The 27,300-nt window shown below is 43.2% G+C and overlaps 3 protein-coding genes across 5 annotated transcripts in view; 2 read left to right on the top strand and 1 right to left on the bottom strand.

Annotated features, from left to right (window-relative positions):
• Nucleotides 1-131: 131 nt before the first annotated feature.
• Nucleotides 132-20,719, bottom strand: ap1m3 (adaptor related protein complex 1 subunit mu 3). The gene is made up of 12 exons (XM_063201197.1): nt 20,548-20,719; nt 17,120-17,276; nt 16,530-16,597; nt 15,829-15,959; nt 12,935-13,082; nt 11,166-11,292; nt 8,107-8,249; nt 7,015-7,086; nt 5,716-5,874; nt 3,452-3,577; nt 2,621-2,696; nt 132-1,537 (listed from the first exon to the last, which is right to left on the bottom strand). Exons 1-12 carry the CDS (start codon nt 20,587-20,589, stop codon nt 1,515-1,517), a joined length of 1,272 nt encoding a protein of 423 aa, XP_063057267.1. The 5' UTR covers nt 20,590-20,719; the 3' UTR covers nt 132-1,514.
• A 995-nt stretch (nt 20,720-21,714) lies between these two features.
• polr2h (RNA polymerase II, I and III subunit H) lies at nt 21,715-25,763 on the top strand. Of its 2 annotated transcripts, none has more exons than XM_063201199.1 (6): nt 21,715-21,872; nt 22,185-22,265; nt 22,365-22,448; nt 22,552-22,645; nt 24,186-24,269; nt 25,414-25,763. In XM_063201199.1, the coding sequence occupies exons 2-6, from the start codon at nt 22,193-22,195 to the stop codon at nt 25,529-25,531; spliced, it is 453 nt and encodes a 150-aa protein (XP_063057269.1). In that variant the 5' UTR covers nt 21,715-21,872; nt 22,185-22,192; the 3' UTR covers nt 25,532-25,763. The 2 variants fall into 2 exon arrangements, with proteins under 2 accessions (XP_063057269.1, XP_063057270.1); XM_063201200.1 differs by having other exon boundaries at nt 21,737-21,872; nt 22,173-22,265.
• Nucleotides 25,764-26,409: 646 nt separating this feature from the next.
• Nucleotides 26,410-27,300, top strand: part of LOC134451057 (lisH domain-containing protein ARMC9) — a 52,428-nt gene continuing 51,537 nt past the window's right edge. For both annotated transcript variants that reach the window (XM_063201201.1, XM_063201202.1), the window contains exon 1: nt 26,410-26,536. The gene's annotated coding sequence lies outside the window, so the exon portion shown is untranslated. The remainder of the gene's footprint in view (nt 26,537-27,300) is intronic.

Consider the following 27,300-nt stretch of genomic DNA (forward strand, 5'->3'; position numbering starts at 1 on the left):
ACAATACTACTCAACAATGATGTGACTGTGTGCATATGGGGGATGAATCCTTAATGACAAACATACAGAATTGCACAAGTATAGTCAGTAATGTGAACCCTTCATTTAAAAAAAGTACTTAGTCATGATGCTCAGTTACAAAATTTTATTTATTCTCAAAATTCATTCATAAACCCATTTCAAAATCCCCCATGAATATAACATAGTATTTATTAAATAAACCTAAAAGCACACTGCTGTGTATTGGTATGGAATAAATATTAGGGCCAGTTATCATACTGCTGCTCTGTTGTGAAGCCGCAATTTGAACAAAGAAAAAAAAAATTGAACCGAAAGAAAAGTTCTGTCTTTCATACAGACGACCAATAAGAAATTCTGCAGCCTCTGCAGTAAACCCATCGCATCCTAACCAGGCAGGAAGCATCACTGATAACACAAGGAGCGTGATGCATACCCAATAAGCAAAAAAAGTTACTCGGACTCAGAGCACCTTCCCTGTGGCAACACCTACTTCAGTACAGTTGGATGGCCAAAAAATATATACAGGATTGGAGTGGAGTGGAGTGGAGTGGAGGAGTGCCAGCACTTTGGGAAAGCACAGCTTTATTATTATCCCTGGGAGAGTTTGCATCTCTTTTCCACCAGTTTCCAGTAAAAAAAACGTCATACAGTAAGTAGCCAGCATTGAATGTAGGGTATGGCATTTCTAGGCTACTGCATTTTGGTCTTGGGAGAAAATGCTGGAGATGCTGACTTGAGTTGAAGGCAGAGACAGAGAAAGAGAGAGTAAAGTTTCACTGTCTGCTGTGTGTGCACACGGCATGTCTGTTCCAGTGACATGAGGATGTGGGAGGATGATGACTGCACAGTGCTGTAACTGTTCAGGTCTCTATGCCGCTTCTGCTACTGCAGCTCACCTCGATACAAAGTCTCTAGTTTGTGTATAGTGTTACAGCTCTTGCTTTGGCACGAGCCAAGGCCTTCGGTCTTAATCATCGATCTTTGTGCTCTTGGTATTAATTTCATGAGCTTTGGATATTATGCTTACAAACCCGCTCTCAGTAATAAAAAAGCAGACAGTGCAACTTCAGATCCCTTGCACTCCATCAGCCACAGACACACGATCGGCTAACAATATTCTCCTCAATCATCCTGCAGATATTAGACGGTTTACAATAGAAAACACAGACAATTTAATAAGACAATCAATTCCAAGAGTAAAACAAAAAAAGTAGAAATTTGAAAGAGGGCTTGATGTAAAAAAAAGTCCAGAGTCCTTTTCTCTTCAAATAAAACTCTCTGCAAGGTGGGAAGACCTCACAGACAGACGCAACGCTTTGTACATGTAGGACATTAGCAGTTGGAAGTGTTGGTCGACTCTAGCCATTCAGTATAACTTATTCCCCTCCCGTGCTCTGCTGTCAGTGTTTCGGAAACATCCAAGTCGGGGGAGGAAAAACAGATCTGAGGCAACAGAGATCCTCTTGGGCTCTTGGGGTGTTTGGCTCTCCTTCCTAATTGGTCCGCAACTGGTAATCTGTGAGTGGCAGTGATGTAGAGTTAGTGTAGCGACCACATGGCTAGCCAGAGACTAGAGACCTTCAGGCTCAATTCCACATTAGGGCCGTGACAAATGTTTGTGCCATGAAGCGAGTTGCACAATCGATGCTCGCAGTACTTAAGGTAAGCAACACATTTCTTTGCCGATGGCGTTAAGGAGCATTTCTGGCCACTTTCAACATGCAGTTGTATTTCTTTCTCTACCCTTCACTTGTCAGTACCCAACGGCACATCATTTTTCTGTTTAGCTCTTTGAGCTCCTGGCCAGCTGGGGGCATGTGTTTGTTTACATATTTTATGGAACGTCTTAACATACTCCAATATGTTCCCAAAGGTTAGTACTGTGTTGTAAGGTGTCTGCTGATGTTGCATAACATTTGAAATTATTTTACTGTATGTAAACAAACCCTTTCACCCGTTAGCTGGCCAGGATTTCAGATGGACTAAACAAAAAAAATGAAGCATCTTAGGGCACTGACAAGTCTAGCATAGTGTGAGCAACAGAAATTGGAAGCAATTCTCCTTTTAACATTAGAGCGTGTGAATAGCTGTGAAAGAAGAAACATTTATTTCTGTTGTTGAGTTTGACTGCATGGGCGTGTTACTGAAACAGCCAAGACAAACAGATTCTTACACAGATTTGTGATAAGATGTCAGGGCATGCTGGCTTCCACGAAACTCAAATATCGGCAGCGTCGTGAGTCATGACTTTGGTCCTGATTCCCTTTAAACATTTACTGTATATGAATAAGTAAACAGAGTAAGACAAGGTATCCGGTATCGTTTTGCTGAGCCACCATTGTCTCCCCACCAGGGTTGGTCTGGGGGAGAAATAGGGCCCGGGCACTTTTGGCTTAAAGGGGCCCCTCACAACTAGTGGAGTGCAGATTTTTTTAAACATTTTTTACATTTCTGAAAATAGGGGCCCAAAAGGGTGCGGGGCCCACCGGGAAATGCCCGCTATGCCAGATGACCAGTCCAGACCTGCTCCCCACAAATTCTAAGCTAGATTGTGTGACAGTGCAGCAAATTGAGCCTGTGTGCTTCAGTCAGTCGTTACCTCCACTCTGTGTGATGTAACGGACCCACGGCAGAGCCTGGTAGCCAGTCTTCTCGATAATCTTCAGATAGCGCACCTAGGATTGAAGCACAGGTCAGTTCAAAGGTCAAATGTCAAATGTCAGTTCAGTTTTCAGACAGTCTGTTAGCCATAGACGGGCAACTGGACTTCACGGGCTGTAATAATGTCTCCCCGTGGTTCCCAAACTTTTCCAGCGGGGACCCCCTTTTGAACTTTGAAATGGATTTCTTGCAATATTACCGGACAAACTCTTAATGGAAAATCTAGCAATATTAATGGTCAAGAAATGTTGCTAGAAATCCACAGGACAGCAAATACATCGATTAACCATACAAGTCTAATTCAAGCTCCTTTTGTCTGCGACCCCCCTTCAGTTCTTCCGTGACCCACTAGGGGTCCCAACCCCCTGTCTGGGAACCACTGATGTAACCCAACACCATGCATATCAAATCACCCTACATTACATCTATTTGTGCAGTTAAGACAAGTAAGTTCCTTTCCCTAATTCACTCCTGGGCATGAAAGCAGAGTTAAAGTCCATCATTACAATCACTAGCCCAAATTTAGGAATAGGGGGAGAGATTCCAGAGTTACTCAGGTGAATAGAAAGTATAAAACATCTTTGTTTAAACAGACCTCAGGGTCACAGTAAAAACATGCCTGCATGTTCCATCCGCTGACTTGTTTGTGAAATTCAGAAATAGATTTGATAATGTCTGATATAGACAAGTAAAATACAGTAGGGTCGACCAATAGGATCCCCACATTGGTATGGTAAAAAGTCAGTAAAGTGCCAGACAGTCCACCCACCTGGATTCCAGAGACGGTGAAGTAGGGGATCTCAAACTTGACCGTGATTGGTCGCTTGGCCTCCAGCTCATCGCTCTCCACGCTTGGCAGTCCAAAGTGAGCTCTCAACATGAACTCCTTTCCACCCTTTACAACACACACACACAAACACACACAGTATTATAACACTTACTTGCAAACACTGATTATCTCGCTCGACATACTCTCACACAAACAAACACACACACACCAAATTTACTAACCCTTAAACACAGACTCCCTCCATCTCTCTCTTATATTCATACACGCTTGCATGAACATACTGTAAGCCCATATTTCCTTGTTAATGCAAATGTGCAAGGTATAGAATGTTGCACATCAGACTAGTGCAACTTGTATAAATGCTCTGAGCCGCCTAGGACATCCAGTGGTGATATGATAAGTTCTAATAAGTGCTCAGAGACAGATCAGGCACGGCCATCATCACAAGCTTTAATTAAAGGAGGACAGTGAGATGAGGAAAGTGCTGACGAGGTAGAGCCGTGCTCATGTGACTTCTTTAAATCACCCTGTGATGCAGAGTGCTGCCTTACCTACCTCTGCAGTTCATCCACACAGCCAAGCAAACACACACACACACACACTTTTGCATTTTTCAAAGCTGCCACATAGTTCCTGCTCAACACTGTGGCACAGCCTCCAAAAGACAGGCAGGCACGCAGGCTCATGGGTGAGGAGTCTCTACTTTGGCTGTCAACTTCAACTTCAGAACCACATCCTGAAGGTTGACTTCATTGTTTATTTTGCTTCTTTTGTAAACCACAGTGGCTGTAGAAGAGCTAACCCCCCCACTCACTGCACCTATCAGATACAGCCATCAGGCCTGTCCTCATTTCCGCAGCGCCTTTTATCAGCTCGGACACTTCTCTCCTCTCTCCCCGTCTGCCCACCCCGTGTGCCTTTCTGCCACAGCTGCAAAGCTCCGATACTGGCAACATAACAAAAGAAAACGCCACATTTTCTCCCCTGTCCCTTGAGGGATAGAGATGACCCGGACCGCACCCCTCTGCAGATTGTTTGGAGATTTGTCAGGGATGGAGCACTGGGCTGGGCAGGCAGGCTGTGTGGCTAATGGACCCCATGCACTCAGAAGGCTTGAGTATCCCAAAACAAGCCGATACGGGTAAAACAAGTCACGCCTGCAATTCTGCAAGGGGGAGGGAAGCTTTGAAGAACGCCCTGTTCTCTACCAAGCTGGCAGACATTAAGTACAGGGCCATCTGCACTTAGCTGCAAATAGCACAAACCGTATGGAATAACACTTTTCAACCGATTGGATGGACAAAGTCCTTCAGGATTGATGGACTTTGATGCTGCTGCTGCTGCTGCTGATGATGATGATGAGGATGAGGATGATGAGGATGATACACTGTGCAGCTTTCTGAACAATGCTACTGGGCATCACTGCAAGTTCTTGGACATACAGTATTAGACGCTTTGATGACTGAAGGCCATACTATGGCTGAAACATTTTTTTTAGTTTTTAAGTTAATCAAATATGATTTAGCCGTTATATTAAAGTCATTTTAACTTTTATTAAAAGATTATTTCATCTTCAGTGTATTAGAAAGACTCTCTGCCTTGTCTTTGCTGTTAACTGACACAGCATTTAAAAAACCTTGACTTGACTTGAGCAGTACTACATTTTTTTGAAATTTAAGATGTTATCATCCTATCCAACAGCATTTCAAAGCATAGTCATTCCACGTAGCAGCATTGCACAAGAAGCCCCATGCCTCCAGGAATGCTTGAGCTCGAGCTCATGAATTAAGATCTGTGTTAAGATCACAACAGCTCACCTCATATGTGTGTTTTCAATGCAAACTAGTCATGATTGTCTATTGCTGATATTCTGTCCATTTTTCTAAATGTGTTACTGACTGCAGTTATATGCACCAGTAATATAAACCATTATCCTGATTTCAAACAGAATATTGTAAGTATTCAGTTCAAAACAAGTTCTGGAATATTCCGTTGACAAGGCCACATTTGGAATAAATAAAAGAGTACGGTACATGGCTCGTGCACAAACCGAATACTGCCCCCTTACCATTTAAAACTGGAATATTCTTTGCATGTGTACTGCAATTGTGCTAAATGATACACTGTTAATGCCTAGGATACCTCAGATGAATACCTCAGATGAAATGGAGGTATGAAATTAGATGAATGAAGGTCAAATAGTTAAAGAGTCAAAGCTGTGAATAGTGGGTGCCAAAACTCACAGGAAAGGACCTGATGGTCCACTCCACAGCACTCTTCTCGGGGACCCACTTGGCCTGGCCCGTGCTGGTCTTGAATTTGGGCGAGTCAGCGTCACTCGGAACCGGCACCAGGATCACCACATTATTGGCAGTAGAGCGACTCTTAAACTGACTACGAGCCTGGGGTAAGGGGGAGAGGGAGAGAGAGAGAGAGAGAGCAAGAGAGAGAGAGAGATGACTGTACAACAGAACCTGGCTGCAACCATGACAAAGAATCTGACAGGAATAGGATGACAGTGTCTAGTGCAGGGATGGGGAAACGTAAAAGTCTTCCGAGGGCCGTAATATGACCACAAATCAGGATTTCCCCATGCAATTTAGGCCTATATTGAGGGTAGACACCTTTAAAACAGACCCCACCTTCTCTAGGCCCCATGAATATAACTTACCGGTAATTGTATTGGAAATGTAATTCCTAAGATTTCTTTACAAAATGTCATATTTCATGTGAAGCAGCATAACATTAAAATTATATCCAGGGCCAGATAAAACGGATTGCCCACCCCTGATCGAGTGAGTCCACAGTCATGCCTTAGGTGGCTAGGCCCTATCAGCACTAACACTGATCACGCCCCCATTTGTCAAACCGTCAGTGCCATTCCAAGATATACAGTATCTTATCTATGGTAAGTATGGCTGTGCCACATGAGGAGTAGGAAGCTGTCCAATTACACTTCCGCCACACAGTACCTGCATGATAAGATTTAAGAAAAGAATAAATCAAGCTTCAGAATCTTGCTGCCGTATTTGCGGCATTACCAGGAGCCCAGCACAAAGCAATTCAATTCCAAAAGCCACAGCAATCGTAATAACAAAGCGCAATCAATATAAACAACTCAAACTGTGCTAATAGTGTGTATTACAATTTTATGACTCTAATGCTCTGAAATAAGTGTGCCCATGGATGTGCTTGTTCTCTAAGCAATTGGATGTCTTAATTTCCCTCGAGATGCATAAAATGTCTAATGATAAAAATATATAAAAGTTTTAATGGCTTTTCAATGATCTATTAGCATTATTATATAATAGTCTTCACATAAAATAATATTCCCCACCACCACCAGCACTACGTCCCTCCAGCCTTAGCTATGGCTGAGGTGCACTTAGCAACACTCCTGTAAGTGCCCCCTTGTCAAAAGCAACTGTGGCAGCCAGCATGCCGCAGCTTGGAAGGGGCCGAGCGGTAACCCTGGGCTGCGGTGTGGCGCGGTGCGGTGCGGCGCGGCGAGGCACGCTTGGCTGACCGCCTGTGTCCCATACCTTCACCTTGATCTCCACTCGGCTGTGAGAGAACTTCTCGATCACGCTCTCGATCCAAATGAGAGGCTTCACCTGTCAGGAAACAGGCGCAGGGTAATGAATCACACACAAGCTCAGCTCAGCCCAGCCCCACTCTAGCCTGGCATGGCAGCTCCCATCAGGCCCTATTGTCTCTCCAGCTCGGCCTCTCCCTTCAAAAAGCACCATACCGGTACGTCTCGTCTCACACAGCAAACAGAGGCTCACAGTGTATTGTACATTCGGTCTCTCCAGCAGTTTGGAAAATATCATTGCGTATCGCATCATTCGTCTTGTAGGCGTGTTGTATTGTTGGGACAAAAGTGGGAGAGCCAAAGTTTGACTTTACAATGGCGGTGAAGATATTTATTTTATCTTGCAGTGTATTTGGGTTTGGGTAAATACCGTATATGAATGATGTGCGCATGGTGGATTCTGACGTTATATTTTGGGGATCACTTTTAAAACTTCGCATTGACATTTCAGACATCCATAGTTTCACTGCTGTGTTTCTGACAGAATATTAATCAAATGTGGTTAAAGAAGGCCCTTTGAAAGTTTCGAAGTTCTGAATGTGTCTTTGCAGAGGCAACGGCCAGATCCAGGATGTCAGGACTGGGAAAGAGTGACAGAACACTGTGAAGTGTGAAAATACACCTGAGAAAAGTCATTTTAGGGTATTTTGAGGGGTTTTTTTTTTTGAGTCATTTGAGTCTGTGGACGCAAATGAGCAGAGGGTGAATATTTTACTCATCCCAGGAAAAGGTGCAGGACAAAGGCTGACTGTAAATTTGGAGTAAGGAGTCTGCATACTTAAAATCCCTTTTTAAATGTTTAATCCGTTAAGACACGGTGTTGTACATGTGTTGTTACCAGAATGGCAATGACCGAGTCGTAGTGAATCCCTAAACCCCCCATGTTATGCCATGTTAGAGTAGTACGTACAATGGTAATTACACATTTCAATGACTATTACAGTGTACCTCAGATGGTACGGCGTGCATTATGGGGCTATGTGTGCGGACTCCTTACTTCAAACCTTTTGTGTAAGCAAAGGAGTCGTGAGCCACTGACCGCTGTGTTGAGGCGGTAAGACATGAGCTCCGACTCGCCGTCAGGGGGGATGAAGGAGATGGTGCGGTCGTTCTCGAAGCGCGACAGACGTACACACTGGTGGAACTTCACGTCCTCGAGCTCCACTGCCTTGCTCTTCTCCCCTTCAATACATAACACAATAGCACACACGCACACACACACACAAACACACAAGACATCATTCTGATTTATATTCAGGACAGGTACACAATGTATTCACCCAGGCACAGCGATTTGCAATTTCCCCTCTCAATCAAACCTAACACCAATAAAGTCTCCATGTCACTCAGTCAGCGTTGATGGGCATGCCAGGCAGGCAGGGTGGTCCTGTTTACAAATGAGCGTCTGTTTACTTCAAGTTATATACGAGATAGTCCAAATCATGGCAGCATAATAGCACTTGATGACCAATGACCTTACGTGCAACTAGACAGTCAGTTTTTACAGCCGTCAATCTCAGTTTGAAAATGTAAGACATGCACAGCAACCCAACAAGCTGATTCAAGTAGGGGATGTATTTGCATGCGTATGCCAAGTAGGGGATGTGTTTGCATACGTATGCCAAAAAGTTGTGTGCACAATGATAGACAGACAGAATGAAATGAAAAAAAAAACACACACACAGAGTGTCCCAGGTGACAGAGGAGCAGAGGAAAATCAAGCAGTCCGGATGTGTGAGCACACCATGTGAATCTGTGAGTCTCTGAAAAATACATCACATTCTCCATGGGATGCAGGGAGGACAGGGGCCAGGCAGGTTCACAGACCCCAGTGAGGGGCACCGCTGGTGGGTGGAAGGCTTTGGCTCGCTGCCCTTGGCAGCCTGATGGGGGATGATGGCCACCTAAGGACATCATTGGCACCCGCTAAAGGTCACACAGGAAGTGCCACATCACCACCTTCCAGCTCTGATTGGCACCTGTAAGACCTGGCATTTGGACGTTGGGGTGCACAGCGCACATCCAAAATAACAGGTGCCAGACCATTGAAGCAGACAATGTTAGAGAGTAGGGTGGCATGATTATGGAAAAAATGATAATCACGAGAATTTGGCTCAAAATCGGAATCACGATCAGTGATTTCTTGCAGAATTTTCTTTTAAATTATAACAAAATGAAATATAACCAATAATTAATTATATACAGGATGAAGAAAACAAAACTACATTGTAATAATTATGTAAGAGGCAATAGCATGAAACTTAAGTAGACAGTAGCCTGCCAGTATGTTTTGGCTTCAAGGGCGCTCGAAGGCACGACACTATTGCCACGATTAAATCCCGATTGAAATCCAGCTATTTTGTAACACCATGCCTTGCATCAGACAGAATTCGCTCAAAAGAAACGCTGATCACTGATTGGACACTGTACTGTGCAGTGCCCTGCGCCTGCACCCGTCCTGTCCCGTCTCCCATCGTGTTGGTGACACTGCTGGGTTGGTGTAATCTGCTTCATCCTTTCAAGTCCATAAACGGGATTTCCCTCCTAAAACCTACTGATCTGCTCATAGTGGGATTGAGTCACACAGATGGATCATACAGCTCTGCCCGGCAGCCCGCTCATCATGCTGTGTGAATATTTACACGTCCCTGCCATAAGAGGGCACTCTTTCTCCTCCTTCCGTTTCTCTACAGCTGAGGGCAGGAGTATTTAAAAATCAAAAAGTCCAAATTATGTTTACTATAATTATGCCACACAATTATTAGTTACATTATTATGCACACAGAGACAGTGTGTGTACATATGTGTGCAGTATGTTTGATCTGCTTTAGATCTGATTGTGTGCTAATCTGTACAATACAGTATGCTTGATCTGTCTTGCCAAGTGCTTTATCTGTATTATGTGGAGGCTATTGAAACACCTCAATTTCCATCAGGATGTACAAGTAGATCTGCTCTAATCTACTCTCCATGATTGCTATCTACAGAACAAAAGCCTATAGTTCTCCCCTATCTTAATATCAAACCCCCACAATTAGTCCTCATGAAGGAAAGAACACACATGTATGATTTGTCACTACTCCAACTCTGTGAACAGACAAAGTATTTTCTCCCCCTCAGCTTCCCCGAAGAAAACCTCACGGCAAGCTTCTGATGATTTGATTCTAGCAAAACTAGCAAAAGAAAAATAGTTTGAAACATCCTATATGGTGTGGCCCTGTACAGTCACTCCAATGTGCAGTCAATCCAATCATTTCACTGTTTCCCTGTGGAAATCAGATCCCATACGCGCTGTACTCTGTATTCATCACCACTATCATACTTCAGGCCGTGTCAAAAAACTGAGATCCGCATGTCACGTGACCACCTTATCCCACTGTTTAGTCTGCAACCCAGCCAGCTGCGGCGCGGGGGGAGAGACACAACATGGTGTGTGTGTGTGTGTGTGTGTGTGTGTGTGTGTGTGTGTGTGTGTGTGTGTGTGTGTGTGTGTGTGTGTGTGTGTGTGTGTGTTTGGGGGGGGGGGTAGACAGAGGGTAGAAGAGACACACGTAGCGTGGTGGTGGAGGGAGGGGAGGAAGAGACACACACACACACACACACACGCCGGCCATGGTTGTAATATCAGGGGTGTGGTGATTGGGGTGAGAGCCAGCACACGGGATATTTCCCACCTACCCCCACTGCCTGGGGGGAGGATTAGAACACAGACGTCCGCCCGGGGCCGCATAATCCGGCACTCCGAAGCCCAACGAAAGAAAATGAGACTGACAGGGATTCGAGATAAGGTAGAGGAAATGAGGAAGAGGAGGATAGGGAGAGGAATAGAGGATGAGGATGGAGAGAGGAGGAAAGACAGAGTGTGATAGGTGAAGAGAGGGAGTGTGAGCAGGGCACTAAATTAACACCAGCCGACAGGCCAAATACTGCTGAAATTTCTGTTTGGCTGGTAAAGATCAATTTACTAGCCACTTTGTCCCATTAGTGAGTGTTTGACAACTACTGTAGTAAGATTAACATGAGCCATTTTGGCTAGTGATGAAAAAAAGTTAATTTAGAGCCCTGAGTGCGAATGTGAATGTGAATGTGTCAACTTACGGCCCGTGATTTCGAAGAGCACTTTGTCGTTGAGGCCCAGGCGCAGCTCGGGCATGCCGGACAGGATGACTTTCAGCTTGATGGAGCCCAGGATCTCACTGCGCAGCACACTGCCCGTGGCACTGACCTGCGCCAGGAGACAAACAAGACATGCCCATGCAATAATTCAAGGACAGGTACAACAAATCTCTCTCACACAGACACACACACACACACACACACACACACACACACACACACACACACACACACACACACACACACACACACACACACACACACACACACACACACACACACACACACACACACACACACACACACACACACACACAGACAGAGCTATTGCCTGGGCATGCAGAGCATTTGCCCATGGACCCGGGGCCCTTCAGTATTGGTTGTTGGGGGCGCTATCATGACCTTGGCAGGCTGTATGGGGGGGCCCTATCAGTATTTTGCTCTGGGGCCCTGGCTGTGTGCAATTGTTCCGCCACTGCACGCACGCACACGCGCACACACACACGCACACAGCGCCAAAGAATAGAAACAAGGCATGACCATGAAAGCATTTAGGGAGCGGTGCAAACACAAAAAACAAAAACACTCTCCCTCTTTCTGTCTGTCTCACAATCACAAAAGGAGAAAGTTAAAAGTAACAGAAGCAGCTGTTCAAATTATTGAGGGTGCTGTGGCACAGTGCGCAAATAAACCTGATCATAAACAGGCAACATTGCCCATTGGGACCCATGTTTGAATCTGGCACGAGTTATTTCCAAACTAAAAGAAAACTAAACATGTCTCCATCTCTCTCTCTCCCCATACTCGCCCCTTTCCCTTCACAGTGCTATTGTAATAAAAGGCAAAAACCCAAAACAAAATAGAAAGAAAAAAAGGAGAGAAAGGACATGTATTTACAAAAAAAAAACAAAAAAAAACAAGCGTTCTGAATCATCCTGCAGACAGAATGGGGCTGAGAAAGTGGCCCGTCACAAAGAGAGGCCATTACGGGGGCTGCACGGGTGAATGGTGATGTCCAATTAGAAAGCAATAAGGCATTTAGCCTCCCCCCCTGCATCAGGCTGCCAAAGAGGGCACACTACTCTACTCACGCTTTGGTTTCCTGGTCCATGGAAACTGTCATCACATCACACCACCGCAAAAGGCCAAAAGAATGCCAGTCACGGTGGGCTGAGGGCGGCTGTGCTCTAGGCCAGACTGAGGCTCGTGTATTAAAGGAAATCGGGGATTGTTTGTCCGAGGCTGAATTCCAGGAAGTGGAGGGAAAGGTTGTTTTTCCTGAACCTGCTGCTCAGAAGGTATGTGAGCCTGACCTGCGGTGAACTCAATGCTAGTATTCTGACTCAAAATCATCAAAATAAGCAAGTTCAGGATTAAAAAAAAAATAGAAGTAAAGCGAAATGCCCATTGTTTATTTTCAATTCTTGTTGTTTGTTTACATTTTTTTTCTCAAATGCTCACTTGTCTTGAAGCTTTTAAACATTACATTACATTACACTTGGCTGACATTTTTTTATCCAAAGCCACTTACCGATATTTACAGGGTATTGGATACAAGCCCTGGAGCAGTGTGGGGTTAGGTGCCTTGCTCATGGGCACTTCAGCCATGGAGGGAAGAAGGGTGGGGATTGAACCTGCAACCCTGTGATCTACAGTCCAACGCCCTAACCATTACACCATAGCTGGCCCCACAACCATTAATAAAAGGTTGCATATTTCTAAAGATGAAATCCTTAGCATGACCAGCTCACCAGCAGGTTGACAGATTCAATGACGTCCATGAAGACCTCATTCTTGCGGTACTTGATGCCCTCTGACCTCCATGACACGGCGTTGGTGACGGTGGCGGGGGGTCGCGGAGCTCCTATCTCCAGCTTATGGCCCCGCTGGGTGATATACCTGCCCCACACCAAGAAGAGGGAAGGAGCTTAGATAAGTCATGCGACAGACTGAACTACTAATAAAAAGCAAAGGTACTAAAACCGTTAAAAGCTGCAGGACATTCACTCAGGGCATGTTTAAAATTCTGCTGAGTAATGTACCTGGACCATAGGAAGAAGAGGAAATGAGTTTAGACAAGACATGTCACAAAACAACCAAATTAAATAAAAACAAATACGTAAAATCTGCGGAACATTCACTCAGGACATGTTTCAACTGTTTTACTATGCATTTAAAATAATATCAGAAATGTGGTTATACTATCCATACAACAGTACAGTATGCCTAGAAATGAGTTGTGTTCTGAAACATGGAATTCATTGCAAATAGAATGATTGAGTCACAACAATAGAACGTTCCAAACAAACTGTGAGGAGGACGTTGTTGTCTGCAAAGTGGCTTTGTAGTTGATGGACACACTGTGATAAAATGGCCTGACCTGAGAACTGTCTAGAGGTAAACCGAGGAAGTTGTGGATGCTGTTCTCACCAATTGTAAAAAAGGAGAAAAACATGCACATCCGCCTCAAAAAGATTGGGTGCAGGACTAACAAAATCACATGTCTGATAAAGGGCATGCTGCCCGAAAAATTACATTTAAATAAGTAAAACGGGAGCTTGGTGTCACAGACTTTACTTTCAGTTTTCATGCTGTTCTCACCACCCACCACATCACGGTTCTGCAAGGTGTCTTTGTAGGTGATGGACACACAGTGAAAAAAATGGCCTGACCTGTGAGAACTGTCTAGAGGTAAACAGAGGAAGTTGTGGATGCTGTTCTCTTTTCACCACCCACATCACGGTTCTGTTTACCACACAGCAATGAACAACAGAGTAGCAGGAGCCTCACTCCTCCCTCCCTTCCTCACTCTCTCTTTCTCACACTCTCCATCCTTTAGCTTGGCCTGTGCTCGTCTGAATCTCTTTTTTTTCCAAAGCCATGTTTTGCCACTGAGGAATAGCTGCATTGATCTGATTTCCCCAACACTTTTCTACTGCTAGGAAATCAATGCTGCTCCTCTGCCCTGCCTCTGAACCTGTTCCACCCCCAGAAAACACCCTTCAACTGAAGTCATGACCTGGCTCTCTCTCTCTCCAAGGAGCGCTTGGTTGTTCGTTCTGCTTACTCCGAATAGTGGACCAAAACCCTATATGTTCACACAAACAGGGCCATTGACAGCTTTTGCTGGGCCCAGGATAAAGACATCTGAAATGGCCCCAAACCCAATCGATACAATGTAATGAGGATCAAATTCTGGGGGCCCTCTCCCCCTGGGCATGGGACAAGTGACCTATTTATCCCCCCCTGACGGCTTCCCACAAAATAGCACTGGTAAATGAGCTGGGGAAATGAATAAAGCATCAAAGCATATTTCACACTTTCCATCATATTAATGGTGGCTTTGTGGAGTTCGTTACGCATGATCTCCTAAAAGAATGAGTGTAATTTCTATTTTATTAGATGATGTGCTCAGTTTTTGTCAGTAATAGCTAAAAGGGGTTAGCGTGGTGCGGTGCAACAACACCAACTGCACATGACAAGACAAAGCATGTGTGTTTGATTGCTTCTGAAAAAGCCCTTTCTTTTCATAGATGCAAACGAGGGGCATCTGCCAATGGCCAGAAAAAAATGAGCGAATTAGCATCAAAATAGGGACCGGGCAACATAAAAAGCACAGACCTACATCTGCTCTGCCCCCTCTCTTTTGGCTGCCATGGTAGTGAGTGTGCCCATGCCAGGGCACTCCTGCTGAGGGGCAGAATGGACCAGAGCGGTGGGTGTGGGGTGATGTGAGGTGAGGTGAGGTGATGTGGGGGTGTAGATCACCCAGCTCGCAGGCCTACTGTGAGGGTCAATTAGATATACAGCCATTGCTGATTCTTTTACTGGGTTTCTGTGGAGGATTGCGAATGGTGTGCCAAAATAAAATGCTCAGGGAGGACAGTGGGTGCACAGGAGCAGAACGACATAATTCCCATTAAGCAGTACTGGATATGGACCTCTACAAATACAATCACAGGCTGAAGGAAAAACAACACATAACAAGCAATAAATCAACCAGCTAAGCACTAGGGCTGTAACAATACACTCATGATTCGGTTCGTATCACGATTTTTGACCTGCGGTTCGATACAGCCCATGATTTTTTAAATGCATCTTTTGGAAAATTAAAAAAAATAATAATAATGATATTGATTTGGAGCACTACCACACCATAGCATGTGGTCGTCTTCTGGACTGAAGGGTAAATAACTTTAAAGGGCATATCACGATACTGCATTCCTGCATCACAATACAGTATCATGACTCTGTGAATCACAATTTCTCGGTTCGATACAGTATCGTTACAGCCCTACTAAGCACCATCATGCATGCAGCTGACACAGGATCACTGTGTCAGGATTGTGCCCATTTAAAGGGTACATTTCAGTAAACCGAATCCAAAATGTTTCCTTTCGAACATAGTGAGACTGCCCTTGCTGTGTGATGAGGTCTTTTATTTTGTGTCCACAGAAGCCTGTGCAGTATTCTTTCTAAAATGGCATAGTTGGGTAACAGGAGGATTTTGCAATGAAGGAAGCATGAGAAGGCAAGAAATACACCCTAACTGTAGGGTCTAACTGCCCTAATAAGGAGATTGCAAAAAAAAGTCTGCTACCAACACAAACTCAGCTTCTGCACACAGAGAGCACACCGTACTCACTCCTGCAAGATTTTACTCTCTGTCGTCTGTGGGAAGCCAAAGTCCATGACCTCATCCATGAGTTCGTAGACCGTCACAAAGTTATCCCGGATGCTCTCCTCCTCCACCACCTTGAAGTACTCTGTGAAAACCTGAAGCATGCAGGCAAAGGGGAGAAGAAAAAAAAAAACATGAACCACTTGCCACACACAGGCAACTGTTTGTAACTGTTACAAGTGCTGTGTGATTGCAATGTAATGGCATTTGGTAAGTGAAAGCCCAACTGGGAAACTCCAACTCCCATTGTCATTGTGACCCAGCACGACACAGCACACAAGTGCACACAGCACACAACGAAATTGCATTTATACTTCACCCGTGCAAGGGAGCAGCCCCCAATGGCGCCCCAAGGGGAGCAGTGTGGCGGGACGGTACCATGCTCAGGGTACCTCAGTCATGGAGGAGGATGGGGGAGAGCACTGGTTATATACTCCCCCCACCAACCTGGCGGGTCGGGAGTCAAACCAGCAACCTTTGGGCTGCAAGTCTGACGCCCTAACCGCTTACCCATGACTGCCCATAACAAAGTATTAATAAAAACACAACACACAATGGCCAATGGCCACATAAACATTTGTAAGCCCACTGTTGGCCGAGAGGCTGCTTTGAGCACTTGGACACAACATCTCTCTGTTTGCACACAGCTGGACACTAGCACTGACCTCAACTATTTTGTAGAGAAATGAATACACAAGGGCTGCATTGGAGTTCTTCTTCGTCAGTGCAACCACTGAATGGCAGCTGTGTTAAGGTCCATTTCTGCTTTCTGAGGGAAAAAGTGCCAGACACATAGTAGTGGCTTTATTCAATTCAATTCAATTCTTTTATTAAGGGATAGCCCCTTGAGATGTTCCATCTCTTTTTCGAGGGGGTCCCTATAAACATCAAAAACATACATTACACACAGTCACACATCCACATCAGAGCTCTTCATCACTACAAGTACAAGGTACAAGCTTTGACTTAAATAGGTCTGTGGTTACTGGATTTATAGTCAATGTAAGAGTAATTGAGAGCAGACATTAATTTAAAATCAAACAAACAAACAAACAAAAACAAAACAAAACACAATAGGTGGGACAGAGAGCAGCAGCCAAGAAGATATAAATCCGTCAAAAAGACGAGTAATGAAGATGAATGAATGACCTGTGTGAGAAGAACATACAGTACAAGATTGGTAGCCGTTCAGTTTTAAACAATGAGGAGATGGAGAGATGTACTGTATGGAGAAGACACGGCAGTCCAAGGATACAGTAGAGGTTGGTGTGCTTAATCCAGAGGAAATGGGTTGATCCATGGCTGAGGACCGGGGAGAGCTCCGATTCCTCCTCCCTCTTCATTAGGATGGGCATGAAGTGATCGATCTCCCCCATGTCGATGGTTCCCATATAATTCCGACATATTAGGACCTAAAGAGAAGATGAGAGCACAATTAATTTACTCTCATTCAAAACGTTTTAATACTATTATTTTGATGTTTTCACATTTTCCTGGCCACACAACGGTCTTATTCAAAGAAATCACAACGATGGGTCCACCATTTTTTATGGTAATCTTGATGTATGTTATGCTTTCATGTTAAACAGCTCAAGATTCCTAATAGCATGCTGCATGATTCTAGGCAGGCTACGTCCTCCTAATGACGCAACACCTCCTGAAAGTCGATGAAAATCAGGCCATCATAATACAGTATTGCCATTTTTTTTTGCCAATCTTCTCATAACCACTGGCCTTTAAGCCTCCATTTCCTCCTAAATATCTACAGTATGTACTGTGTACAGCCTTTCAGCATTACACCACAATGCCATGTTCCCCAGCACAATGCCAGCCAAGGGCCTTGGATGAGGTCAATGGTAGTCTGTTCACTATCTGCAGAGACAATGCCACTGGTGGGTGGTAAGTGTTTGCACGTCACATACTGTATTGTGTACAAAACTGTGTCTCTTCCCTTCTGTAGGTCTTGATTTGTTTTCAGTTTTCTGCAGAGAGCCATTTAACCGTCACTTTTTCATTATTCTGTTGTGACATTCCTTGTTCAATTCTCTTTGAAATAACAACCACAGATGGGTAGTGTGTTTACCAGCCAATGGAAATGAATCAACATCACCTTGTCCCCATGGTACCAAATCAGTACTGTGTGCATAACAGCCCAAGAGACTAATGAAGCAAAACACTGTTTTTTCCCCCATACTGAACCCTGGTGCAATGGTTTCTCTCATACTGTACACTTCGTAAGTGGATGCAGGGGCAAAGACAATAATCTTTTTCATAAATAAATCATATTTCTTTTTTAATATCAGGGTCTGGGGGACAACAGTATATGAGACTCAGATGAATAAAGAAAAATGAATGCGGTGAACAGTAGAGGACAGGACAAGGTGACTCCACAGACTGGGCATGCTGTGCATTGCAACAAAGATTTGTGCTTGAAGTGTCGTGTTCATGATCAATGGGGACACTCGTGCTGCCATCAAGAACTGATTGGTATTCTTTAAGCATTCTGCAAACTCATCTGAACATTTGCATCTGCTTGGTACTTTTTAGTACATCTGTTTAGATGGTAGATTAGGATGGTTATTTTATGGGTTTGTTTCACCATTGTACCTACAGTCAACACACCTAAAACCATCTGGAAATGGCAGTCGAGGATAATGGATTTCAAGTGTAAATAAATCCCGCACACTGTCCATTCCACCAACAAACTTTAATACAACGTTTCGGTCATCCGGCCTTCTTCAGGTAAAGAGGATAATGGATTAAAAACACAAAAAATGAGCCTGCATATAAAAAAACAAGTACAGTATATTCCCAAATAATAATAATCCTTGATGTGAATTTATTCTTGCTATTCACAGAGGTGATATGTCTTGGCTGCTGAATGTTTTGGGCTGGGTCTTTACGATACACTGTCAAGACTCTAATCCAGGGGTCCCCAAACTAAGGCCCGGGAGCCGGATGCGGCCCGCCAGGCCCCTTTGACCGGCCCTCCACCTCTCTGCATCTCACCATTTGAACTGTCCCAAAGACTCACAAAAGAATGAAAAGGAATACCTGTGGTATTTCAAATTGAAAAACGTGAAGTACTCACTTCTTTTGCAAATCACTTGTAATGATGAACTAGTTTGTGCTAGAAATTATGAATGAAGGAAGCATTTATTTATTATTTATTATTATTATTTATTCGCCTACGAACGTTTCGGGCAGAGCCCTTCTTCAGCGTGTAATGGCGATTGCCGTGCTAGAAATTATGGCTATAACAGGCAGTGGCCCAGTATACAGCCCACATGATTGATCCCGGCCCCTGATCACAGTCAGGAACGATAATGTGGCCCCCAGAGAAAAAAGTTTGGGGACCCCTGCCCTAAGCTTACAATTTCATCCAAAGAACAACAAGCATATAAAGTGTACCCTCAAGATAAAATTTCAGGGCAATCATGTCACACACTGTTCTTCAGCGCTGAATTGTTCCCATGGACAGAACAGGCTTTGTTATTTTGAAGACAGGGGAAATTCAAGAGTGTTGCTGTTGGCGGGAAGATCAATACTGTAGGCTACAAGAGCTGTTACAGTACTGCTGACACAGTCTGCTCATTAAAGAAAAAAACCTGTAGATTTTACTAAAACATCACTAATGATTCCCTTGAACTTTATCGGGTGACTTAACAACACAATATGACAAAAGCAAGCATTTTGAGAAAATTCTCACATTATTAATAAGTACTGACAGGAATATCACATTTTGGCACTGGCATTGTGATCCTGATTTTGAATGCACAGGCAATCATAAGGTGTATCTGGCGTAGGCTACCTGCCAGAGACCTATAGCCTACTATTGAAGGTTATGTGTCATGAATGAACAATTGCCTGGGTGTGGAGAAATTCCTTGGGTGGAGATATTGAGTTGCTCAGAGGTTAGACACAGGAAAAGCTTTCATCAGCACTGCTTGGGGTCCAGGCCACATCTGGGGTAGATGCAATTCATGAATACCCCCAGGCTGTGTTTTCTACTTTCCTCGGGGAGCTAAGCACTGCCTTGTGATCATGGGTGACTACCACACCATGGATTTTATGTAAAACCAATTGGCCAATGTAGCAGGATAGCAGCCAATGAATTTGAAACTCAGGAGAGGTTGTTGTTGGACAGCTGTCATCACCCACCTCCGTTATTGTCAACTACAGTGACGTTCACCATGCAATTGACAGCCTACCTCTATGATAAGGCAAGGTGCACGAGGTGGTTCTTGGAGAACGAGTTTTGTTAGTTGAGCGCACCTGTTCCTCCAGACTCCACCTATCAATGAGCAGCAACAGGGTATTCTCATAAAAGTAGATTGCAAGCACTGATTGATTTTCTTTAAATGAAGAGCATTTATCATCATAGGTTTACGACTTTTCCCACAAAAACCGCTTGCGCGCGGAGATACTTTCCACACAGCCCAAGTTAGTCCACTCCACTCGTCACGGTGGGCAGTCGACAGACTCTGATTACTAACCTATTTACTAGCCCCCATTTCACTGACGTCCCAGCAAAAGCCATACAATTCTCATAAAATAACAGACACTCCGTCCCATGTAGGCTACCTGTTGACTTGCACAGATACAGCTAAATATTACATTTGATAACATCCCCCGAGGTAAACGCACCCTGGAACTGTTTGCCGAGAATGAAATGTCTCTTACCTTGCCTTTTAGGTCCAAAATAAAAATAGCTGACGCAGCCATCGTGGTTGAACGTGACAGATTAACTCTCTAATGTCTTTTTGAACAGCAAACAAATGAAATACTGAGAGCACTGTCTCTCATCTTCCTGGTGTTTCCGGGGTTTAGCATAACCAGAAGAGCAGCTTTCGACAGAGCTTCATATGGGAGAAAAAAAGACGCGACTGTCTGAGTGGTTAGTGCTCTGAGAAAGTCTAGGCTGGAAGCGAAACGGTTGCAGGGCTATATGATGTTGGTCAATGACTTGCCTACTTTTAAAAACAAAATTGCAAAAAACAAACAAACACAAACACAGATGTTACCCTATTTGATGGAATCTATTAGTGTAAAGATTATGAATGGAATTAGGCCAATAGGCTACGTTTTAATTTCAGGTCTATCAAATGGCCTTTGAAGTTATTTTTGTAGGCCTGTGTGGTAATCTATCTTAGACATCAAAAACATTTAAAAAAAAAAAAAAAATGCAGCCTCAGTGCAGAATTCAGTTGTTTGCAAAGGCGTTTGGTTATTTTTGTTAAACATCGACATCATATATAGGCTATAAAAAAAACATGTAGGCCTATATATATTGCAACCTCAGATTCATTGTACCCTGCTTTCTATCCAGAATTCAGTTGTTTGACTTTGCACTAAAAGGAAAAGTGCGGCTCTCTTCAGTTTCCTGTTCAGAACCTTCTACATTGGTGCAGTAGTGTTATATTAGTTTACAAGCATTATTGACCTGCTGTTATGGTGATTAAGTCTAGCGTTGTATTGAAAACACAGATGTTCTGCATTGCATTTGAATGTCATGCCATCATATGCGCAGGCATGGACAAGTGTGTGCGCTATCTTTTATGAATGACCGTGTGCAGTACTATATTGAAACAGCAGATGGCACTCGTCTTCTTTGACACAATCATTCGACTGCATGACCCACAAGACTAGGACGGTTCATTTTATACAGTCTGTATCCCCATTAGCTAAAATGGATTGTAATATTTGTGAAAGGGGCCAACTGTTTTAGGTTGCATGATACTGGACTGGCACTCTCGAATTGAGAATAATGTGTGTAAAAGTAGAGAAAAGCAAGACCTGGGACCGTCAGCCAATAGAAAATGTGCATTTTATTTCCCCCGGAAGTAATTCCTCGCAAAGGTCAGTAAGTTGCACATTGCATGCGCGCGGAACCATCCCTTCATTTCTGCAGACCCGTGTGAATGTTTATTTGTTTGTTATAAGGGATTTGAATTGAAGATTTCCCCTCAACTACTTTCTGGGGTTTCATTGAACCTATCGTTGGAAAAGTAAGTGAAGATGTCTTACGTGAGGTTCCAAACTAGCCGGCTAGTCTCTCGCTTCATGGGATGTCTGAGCAAGAACTGCATCAAAAACACGTTTTCATGATTAGTTCCTATTACATTCATGGAAACAAATAACTATTGCGAGCCACGATGCGGTATCATTACCTGACAAGCCGTGGCAAATAACTAGCGCGACAGCTGATGAACACCCCATGCCATTTTGGGGAAAAGAGGGTGTATAATGATGCTATACTTTGTGTGACCAAATATGATTTTTACTAATCTGTTACTGTTTTTCATCGGGCTGACACGCAGGGAACCAAATGGCTGGGATATTGTTTGAAGACATCTTTGATGTGAAAGACATCGATCCAGATGGCAAAAAGTTTGACAGAGGTAATATAGGCTACCCATGTGATGACTCAGTGATGGGGGGTTTTCCTATGATAGTTCCATTTAAATGCCATTTTAACGTCTGCATGACCTGTCTTTCAGTGTCTCGACTTCACTGTGAAAGTGAATCTTTCAAGATGGATTTGATACTCGATGTAAACATTCAGATCTACCCCGTGGACCTTGGTAAGACTGGTGATTGAATGAAGATGCTAGTCTTTCTACATGCTCATATAACATCATAATAATAATGATGACTAAACATATCTTCATTTGCTTCTCTCTTCAGGGGACAAGTTTAGATTAGTGATAGCTAGCACACTTTACGAAGATGGCACTCCAGATGATGGGGAATACAATCCAACAGATGACCGTCCATCAAGGTAAAATATATGGACACATAGCATTAATATCACTTGAAATGTAGGTATCCTATCCTTAAACCCGTAGGTATCCTATTAACACACGAAACAGAACAGAAACACAGTTGTATGCAAGAGTTTGGTCCCCTGTTTGGAGAATCATTACATCTTTTCTGAGATTCTAAAGCAGGAACTTTATTTTAACACGTTATACCACAAAAGAACATGCAGGATTTTAAGCCAACACGCATGGTAAATGGTTTTAAAGGTAGAATGGCGGAAAATCCAACAACCACAAGGAAAGAATATGTTCCAGGTGTGAAATCATTTTCATAGGTCCAATAGAAACCATCTCATGCGCCTGATATAAACTATTGCATTAATTTATCGCAGAGCCTGCATTTGTTTATATAAGCCAACAACCTGAAAACTCCCAGAAGTCTGACATTTTGCATTTATGCCACTTAATGTATTCAACACACAAGTTAACTTATTTGTCTCCGTAAGTAGACAGCATGCTTCAAATCATGTAGACTTTCAATGATACCATTCCTTTTTTTTTTTTTTTACACATTTTCTAAGCAGTGCTTATAATCTTTGTCCTGATGGAAACCACAAACTAGGCATAGCTTCAACTTTGTGAATGTGTCTTGGGCATTCTTTTGTAGAATATGCTGCCGCTTCAAAGAACTTAAAGGGTTTCTTTTGTGATGAACAGAACACCCAGGAAAGGATACCTTTTTTTTTTTTTTTTTAATTAAAGCGTGAAGTGAAACGCCCACTCCCAATGTCATTGTAACACAGCACTCCACAGCACATAAGTGAGCTCTGCAGAAAATGAAATTGCATTTATGTCTCACCTGTGCAAGGGGGCAACCCCCAATGGCGCCCAAAAGGAAGCAGTGTGTGGCAGGACGGTACCATGCTCAGGGTACCTCTGTCATGGAGGAGGCTGGGGAGAGCACTGGTAAATTACTCCCCCCACCAAACTGGTGGGTCGGGAGACAAACCGTCAATCTTTGGGCTACAAGTCTGACGCCCTAACCGCTTACCCATGACTGCCCAATGCATCACCCCTCCAACGACCAAAAACTATGCACCTTTTTTCTGGACTGCAGCCATGTCTGCATCTCTTTATTTTATTTTATATCTTTATTTTATGGTTTGCATGCTAGCACTAATACATGCTTTCTGTCTGAATAAGTGACTTATAAGATGTTGTAAGGCTGCACCAGGTCCTTATTAGGATTATATCAGTAATAAAGACCAGCAAGAAAGTTGTGTCTTACAAATTATAGATCACTTGTACAGGCAGACATGTATTGTTGGATAAAATAAAAAACCTCACATAAAATTTCATTGAAAACAAATTGTGTTTCTGTGAGATTTTCTCATGAAACTACAGCACATTGTAAGATTTCATGGGGTGCGAATTGGAAAATCGCTGTCTACAGTGATTTCAAATAGACACATATCCTTTGCATTTAGAAACAGCATATGGCTCTGTTTGTTTTCAGCTATCTGTAGAAAGCATCATGTGTTTCTTTTTTCCATCCAACAGAGCAGATCAGTTTGATTACGTGATGTATGGAAAGGTGTATAGGATTGAAGGAGATGAGACGTCTACGGAAGCGGCCACTCGTCTGTAAGTATCCCGTAAGGCAGGGCTATTCAAATGGCGGCCCTGGGGCCAGATGTGGCCCTTGGATGGCAAGGTTCTGGCCTCCCACACAAGCCCCTTGAAATACGGAAACGTTTTTCGTAATTTAGAGATAAAAGTACGGGTTCCGTATCAAGCTGAAATGAGACACGGGATGTTAAAATGCAGGAAATTACATCTAAGAAATGCAAAACTTGATACATGCATACATTGATACATCTAAAGCACATTTTTTTATCTTTGTCTCAAGAGAGATGAACAGACCAAGGATATAGATCACTGGAACCATGTTGTGTGGTCTGATGAAACCAAGATAAACAAATTTGCTTTAGATGGTGTTAAGCACATGTGGTGGTAAACAAGTGTGTTTTACACAAAAAGTGCATCATCTGGCTAGTCAAGCATGGTTGTGGGACTGACATGGTTTGGGGATGTATGAATGCCGTCAACATTGGAAATCTGAATTACATCTAAAGAAGGATGCATGTCAACATGCACTGTGACTACATAAGCAGACCATGATACTCTCCATAGGATTTCATTCAAAACTCATCTATGTTAGCCAGGTGCAGACTCAAAATGTATAATTTCAATGTACTGAAAGGTTGAAACACACACCAATGACCTCCCTTTTAATCCCTTTTTATTCCGAAATGAAAAAAATGAATGTAGTTGCTGCCAAAGGTGGTTCTACAAAGTAGAAGGCTGTGAATACTTTTGTAAAAATGAATTCTTTGTTTTTTATTACAAAACTGTCAAGACAACTTGTTTTTCACATGGTCATAATGGAATAATTTGTGTAGGATTTTGACAACAGATTCATTTGTAGCATTTTTTAATAAGGCTGTAAGATAATAAAATGTGAAAAAAGTGAAGCGCTGTGAATACTTTCCGGATTGACTGTACATCTTTTCAAGTGCCATGTTTATTCCTAGTTAAAAAATAAAATAAAATTGTTTTCGATGTAAGTGAAGAAACTTAAACCCTCTTGCAGGTATTATTGCATAGTTACACATATCTTAACTATAGAGTTCTTACAGGGTAACCAAAATGAATGCAATTTAGGGTGTGTTAAGGAGATAAAGTTATTGTGTGTGTTTGAAATTAAACAAATTGTTTTTCTGTGTAGATCGGCGTATGTGTCTTATGGCGGCTTGCTGATGAGGCTACAAGGGGATGCCAACAATCTGCACGGATTTGAGGTCGATTCACGAGTCTACCTGTTGATGAAGAAGCTTGCTTTTTAAACACTTTTTTTCTATTTTTGCCTTCCGGATGGACTCCTAATCCAGTGCATTGAAAACATCCTGAAAAAGACAGTACACCGGTATTCAGAGGATCATGGACTTGCATTTCTGGGGCTTGTTTTTGTAGAAACTCTTGAGTTTTCCAGGGCTGGCTTTCCTAGCCAAAGGAAGTAATTATCAAATGGGGGAATTCTTGTGGCAAATCCTGTAAATAAAACATTTTATACTTAAAGTTGTCTTGATATGGTTTTGTTTACATGGTACCATAATAAGATCTTTTAATTGGGGGGGGGGGCACTGACACTGTGGGTCTTTCTCAAAACCTAGGACAGTGTCCTTCCAAGTGTATCAGCCTAATTAGTCACACCCAGTGATTGGATACTCTTTAGTTAGAGTTCACACACATGCACACACGCGTTGCCCTGCCTCATGGGCTTGTTGAATGGTTGCTTACTTAACGGTTTTACTTGGAGAACAGAAATGTGAACCCATGTGAAATACAAATATTTTTGTTGTGAATTTTGTGATTGAAGTATAGAACAACATATCTGATGAATAACACAACTACTACTGAGACCTATCACAAGATACAGTCATGCAGCCCACTGTGCTTCAATGCGGTGACAGGGGAACATATTGCATGTTTAGACATTAGGCCTACTCTTATGATTCAAATTCATCAAGATGTATATTAGGATGTATCTACACAAATCTAGTTTCCTATAGAAAGTCTGTAGTCGTCCTTAAACTATGTGGTAATACTTCATTCACAGCCCCTGTCAGTGCATGAAACAATGGGAACTACAACATTTGCGACAGAAGATGACATCTTACGGTAGTTTTGCCCCATGGTCGGTTGCTAGGTGTATTCACGAGCGTCTTCCCCTTGGTTACTGTGTAGCGGTCTTCGCCCTCAACATGTAACGTTATCTCGGATAACTCTTGTATGTGGTGTGATCCGTGTTGGTAAAATGTTAAGTTAACTGACTTCGGGATGAATTAATGGTGAGCTGAATTAGAGGATGACATTTTTCGGGAATTCCCGTGGGACACGTGATTCCTGCGGGATACACGTGAAACAGGAGTCAAACATTTATCCATCTCGTGATTGGGACAGGACAGGAATAATATTCCACGGGAGTGGGCAGGAGCGGGAAGGGTTAAATAGGCCTAGGATCATTATTGTTCTGAATGTCGGCTATTTCAAACCTTTCATTCGCATTTTCGCTCCTTGAGTGCTTGATAGCGAGAGCTGCGCATTTTTCCTGACTCCTGCGGGAGGTCCTCGCATAGCCTACACTGACTGTCCGACAATGCCAAAATGCGTCAATGGGAATGCGCTATAAAAACGGTCCTCAATGTTATTTGAATGTTGAATTCCATGTTGGCAATAATTGAGGAACTTCGGTCCCCGTGGCAATCAGACCAGAGAAAGAACAACAGACTCGCATGGCATCAGTCAAAGCGCGCACGATTGATTTAATCTCATCCTTCATGGTCGGAGTTGATTTTTGTGTGCTGTGCTAAAACTTCTACAGCTTTTCAAAAAGGACGCCTGGTTAAACGTTCAAATAAGGCAGGCATTGTTGACATGAAACCTCTTGAATCAGATAGTGAAATAGCCACCTGTAGAACTACTGGGTTTGCAGGCTCGTAAGACGTTGCCGTTATGGCATTTCCCAATCAACTCCGCAATAACAGGAAATTTAACTGAGGCTAATTTAGCACAGAATGCAATCGTAATCAAAGTAGTCAAGATGTAGCCTAGT

Source organism: Engraulis encrasicolus, chromosome 6, assembly GCF_034702125.1.
Source record: "Engraulis encrasicolus isolate BLACKSEA-1 chromosome 6, IST_EnEncr_1.0, whole genome shotgun sequence".
In the NCBI taxonomy this organism is placed as follows: Eukaryota; Metazoa; Chordata; class Actinopteri; order Clupeiformes; family Engraulidae; genus Engraulis; species Engraulis encrasicolus.

What these genes read in the sequence shown, in the direction of transcription:
- ap1m3 (XM_063201197.1), bottom strand. Translation starts at nt 20,589, where the DNA reads ATGGCTGCGTCAGCTATTTTTATTTTGGACCTAAAAGGCAAG. An exon ending in TTTTGGACCTAAAAGGCAAG is followed by an intron (nt 17,277 to 20,547) that starts GTAAGAGACATT and finishes TCTTCTCTTTAG; the next exon opens with GTCCTAATATGTCGGAATTA. An exon ending in GAGAGTAAAATCTTGCAGGA is followed by an intron (nt 13,083 to 15,828) that starts GTGAGTACGGTG and finishes GGTGTGGGGCAG; the next exon opens with GTATATCACCCAGCGGGGCC.
- polr2h (XM_063201199.1), top strand. Translation starts at nt 22,193, where the DNA reads ATGGCTGGGATATTGTTTGAAGACATCTTTGATGTGAAAGACATCGAT. An exon ending in TGGCAAAAAGTTTGACAGAG is followed by an intron (nt 22,266 to 22,364) that starts GTAATATAGGCT and finishes CCTGTCTTTCAG; the next exon opens with TGTCTCGACTTCACTGTGAA. An exon ending in GATCTACCCCGTGGACCTTG is followed by an intron (nt 22,449 to 22,551) that starts GTAAGACTGGTG and finishes TTCTCTCTTCAG; the next exon opens with GGGACAAGTTTAGATTAGTG.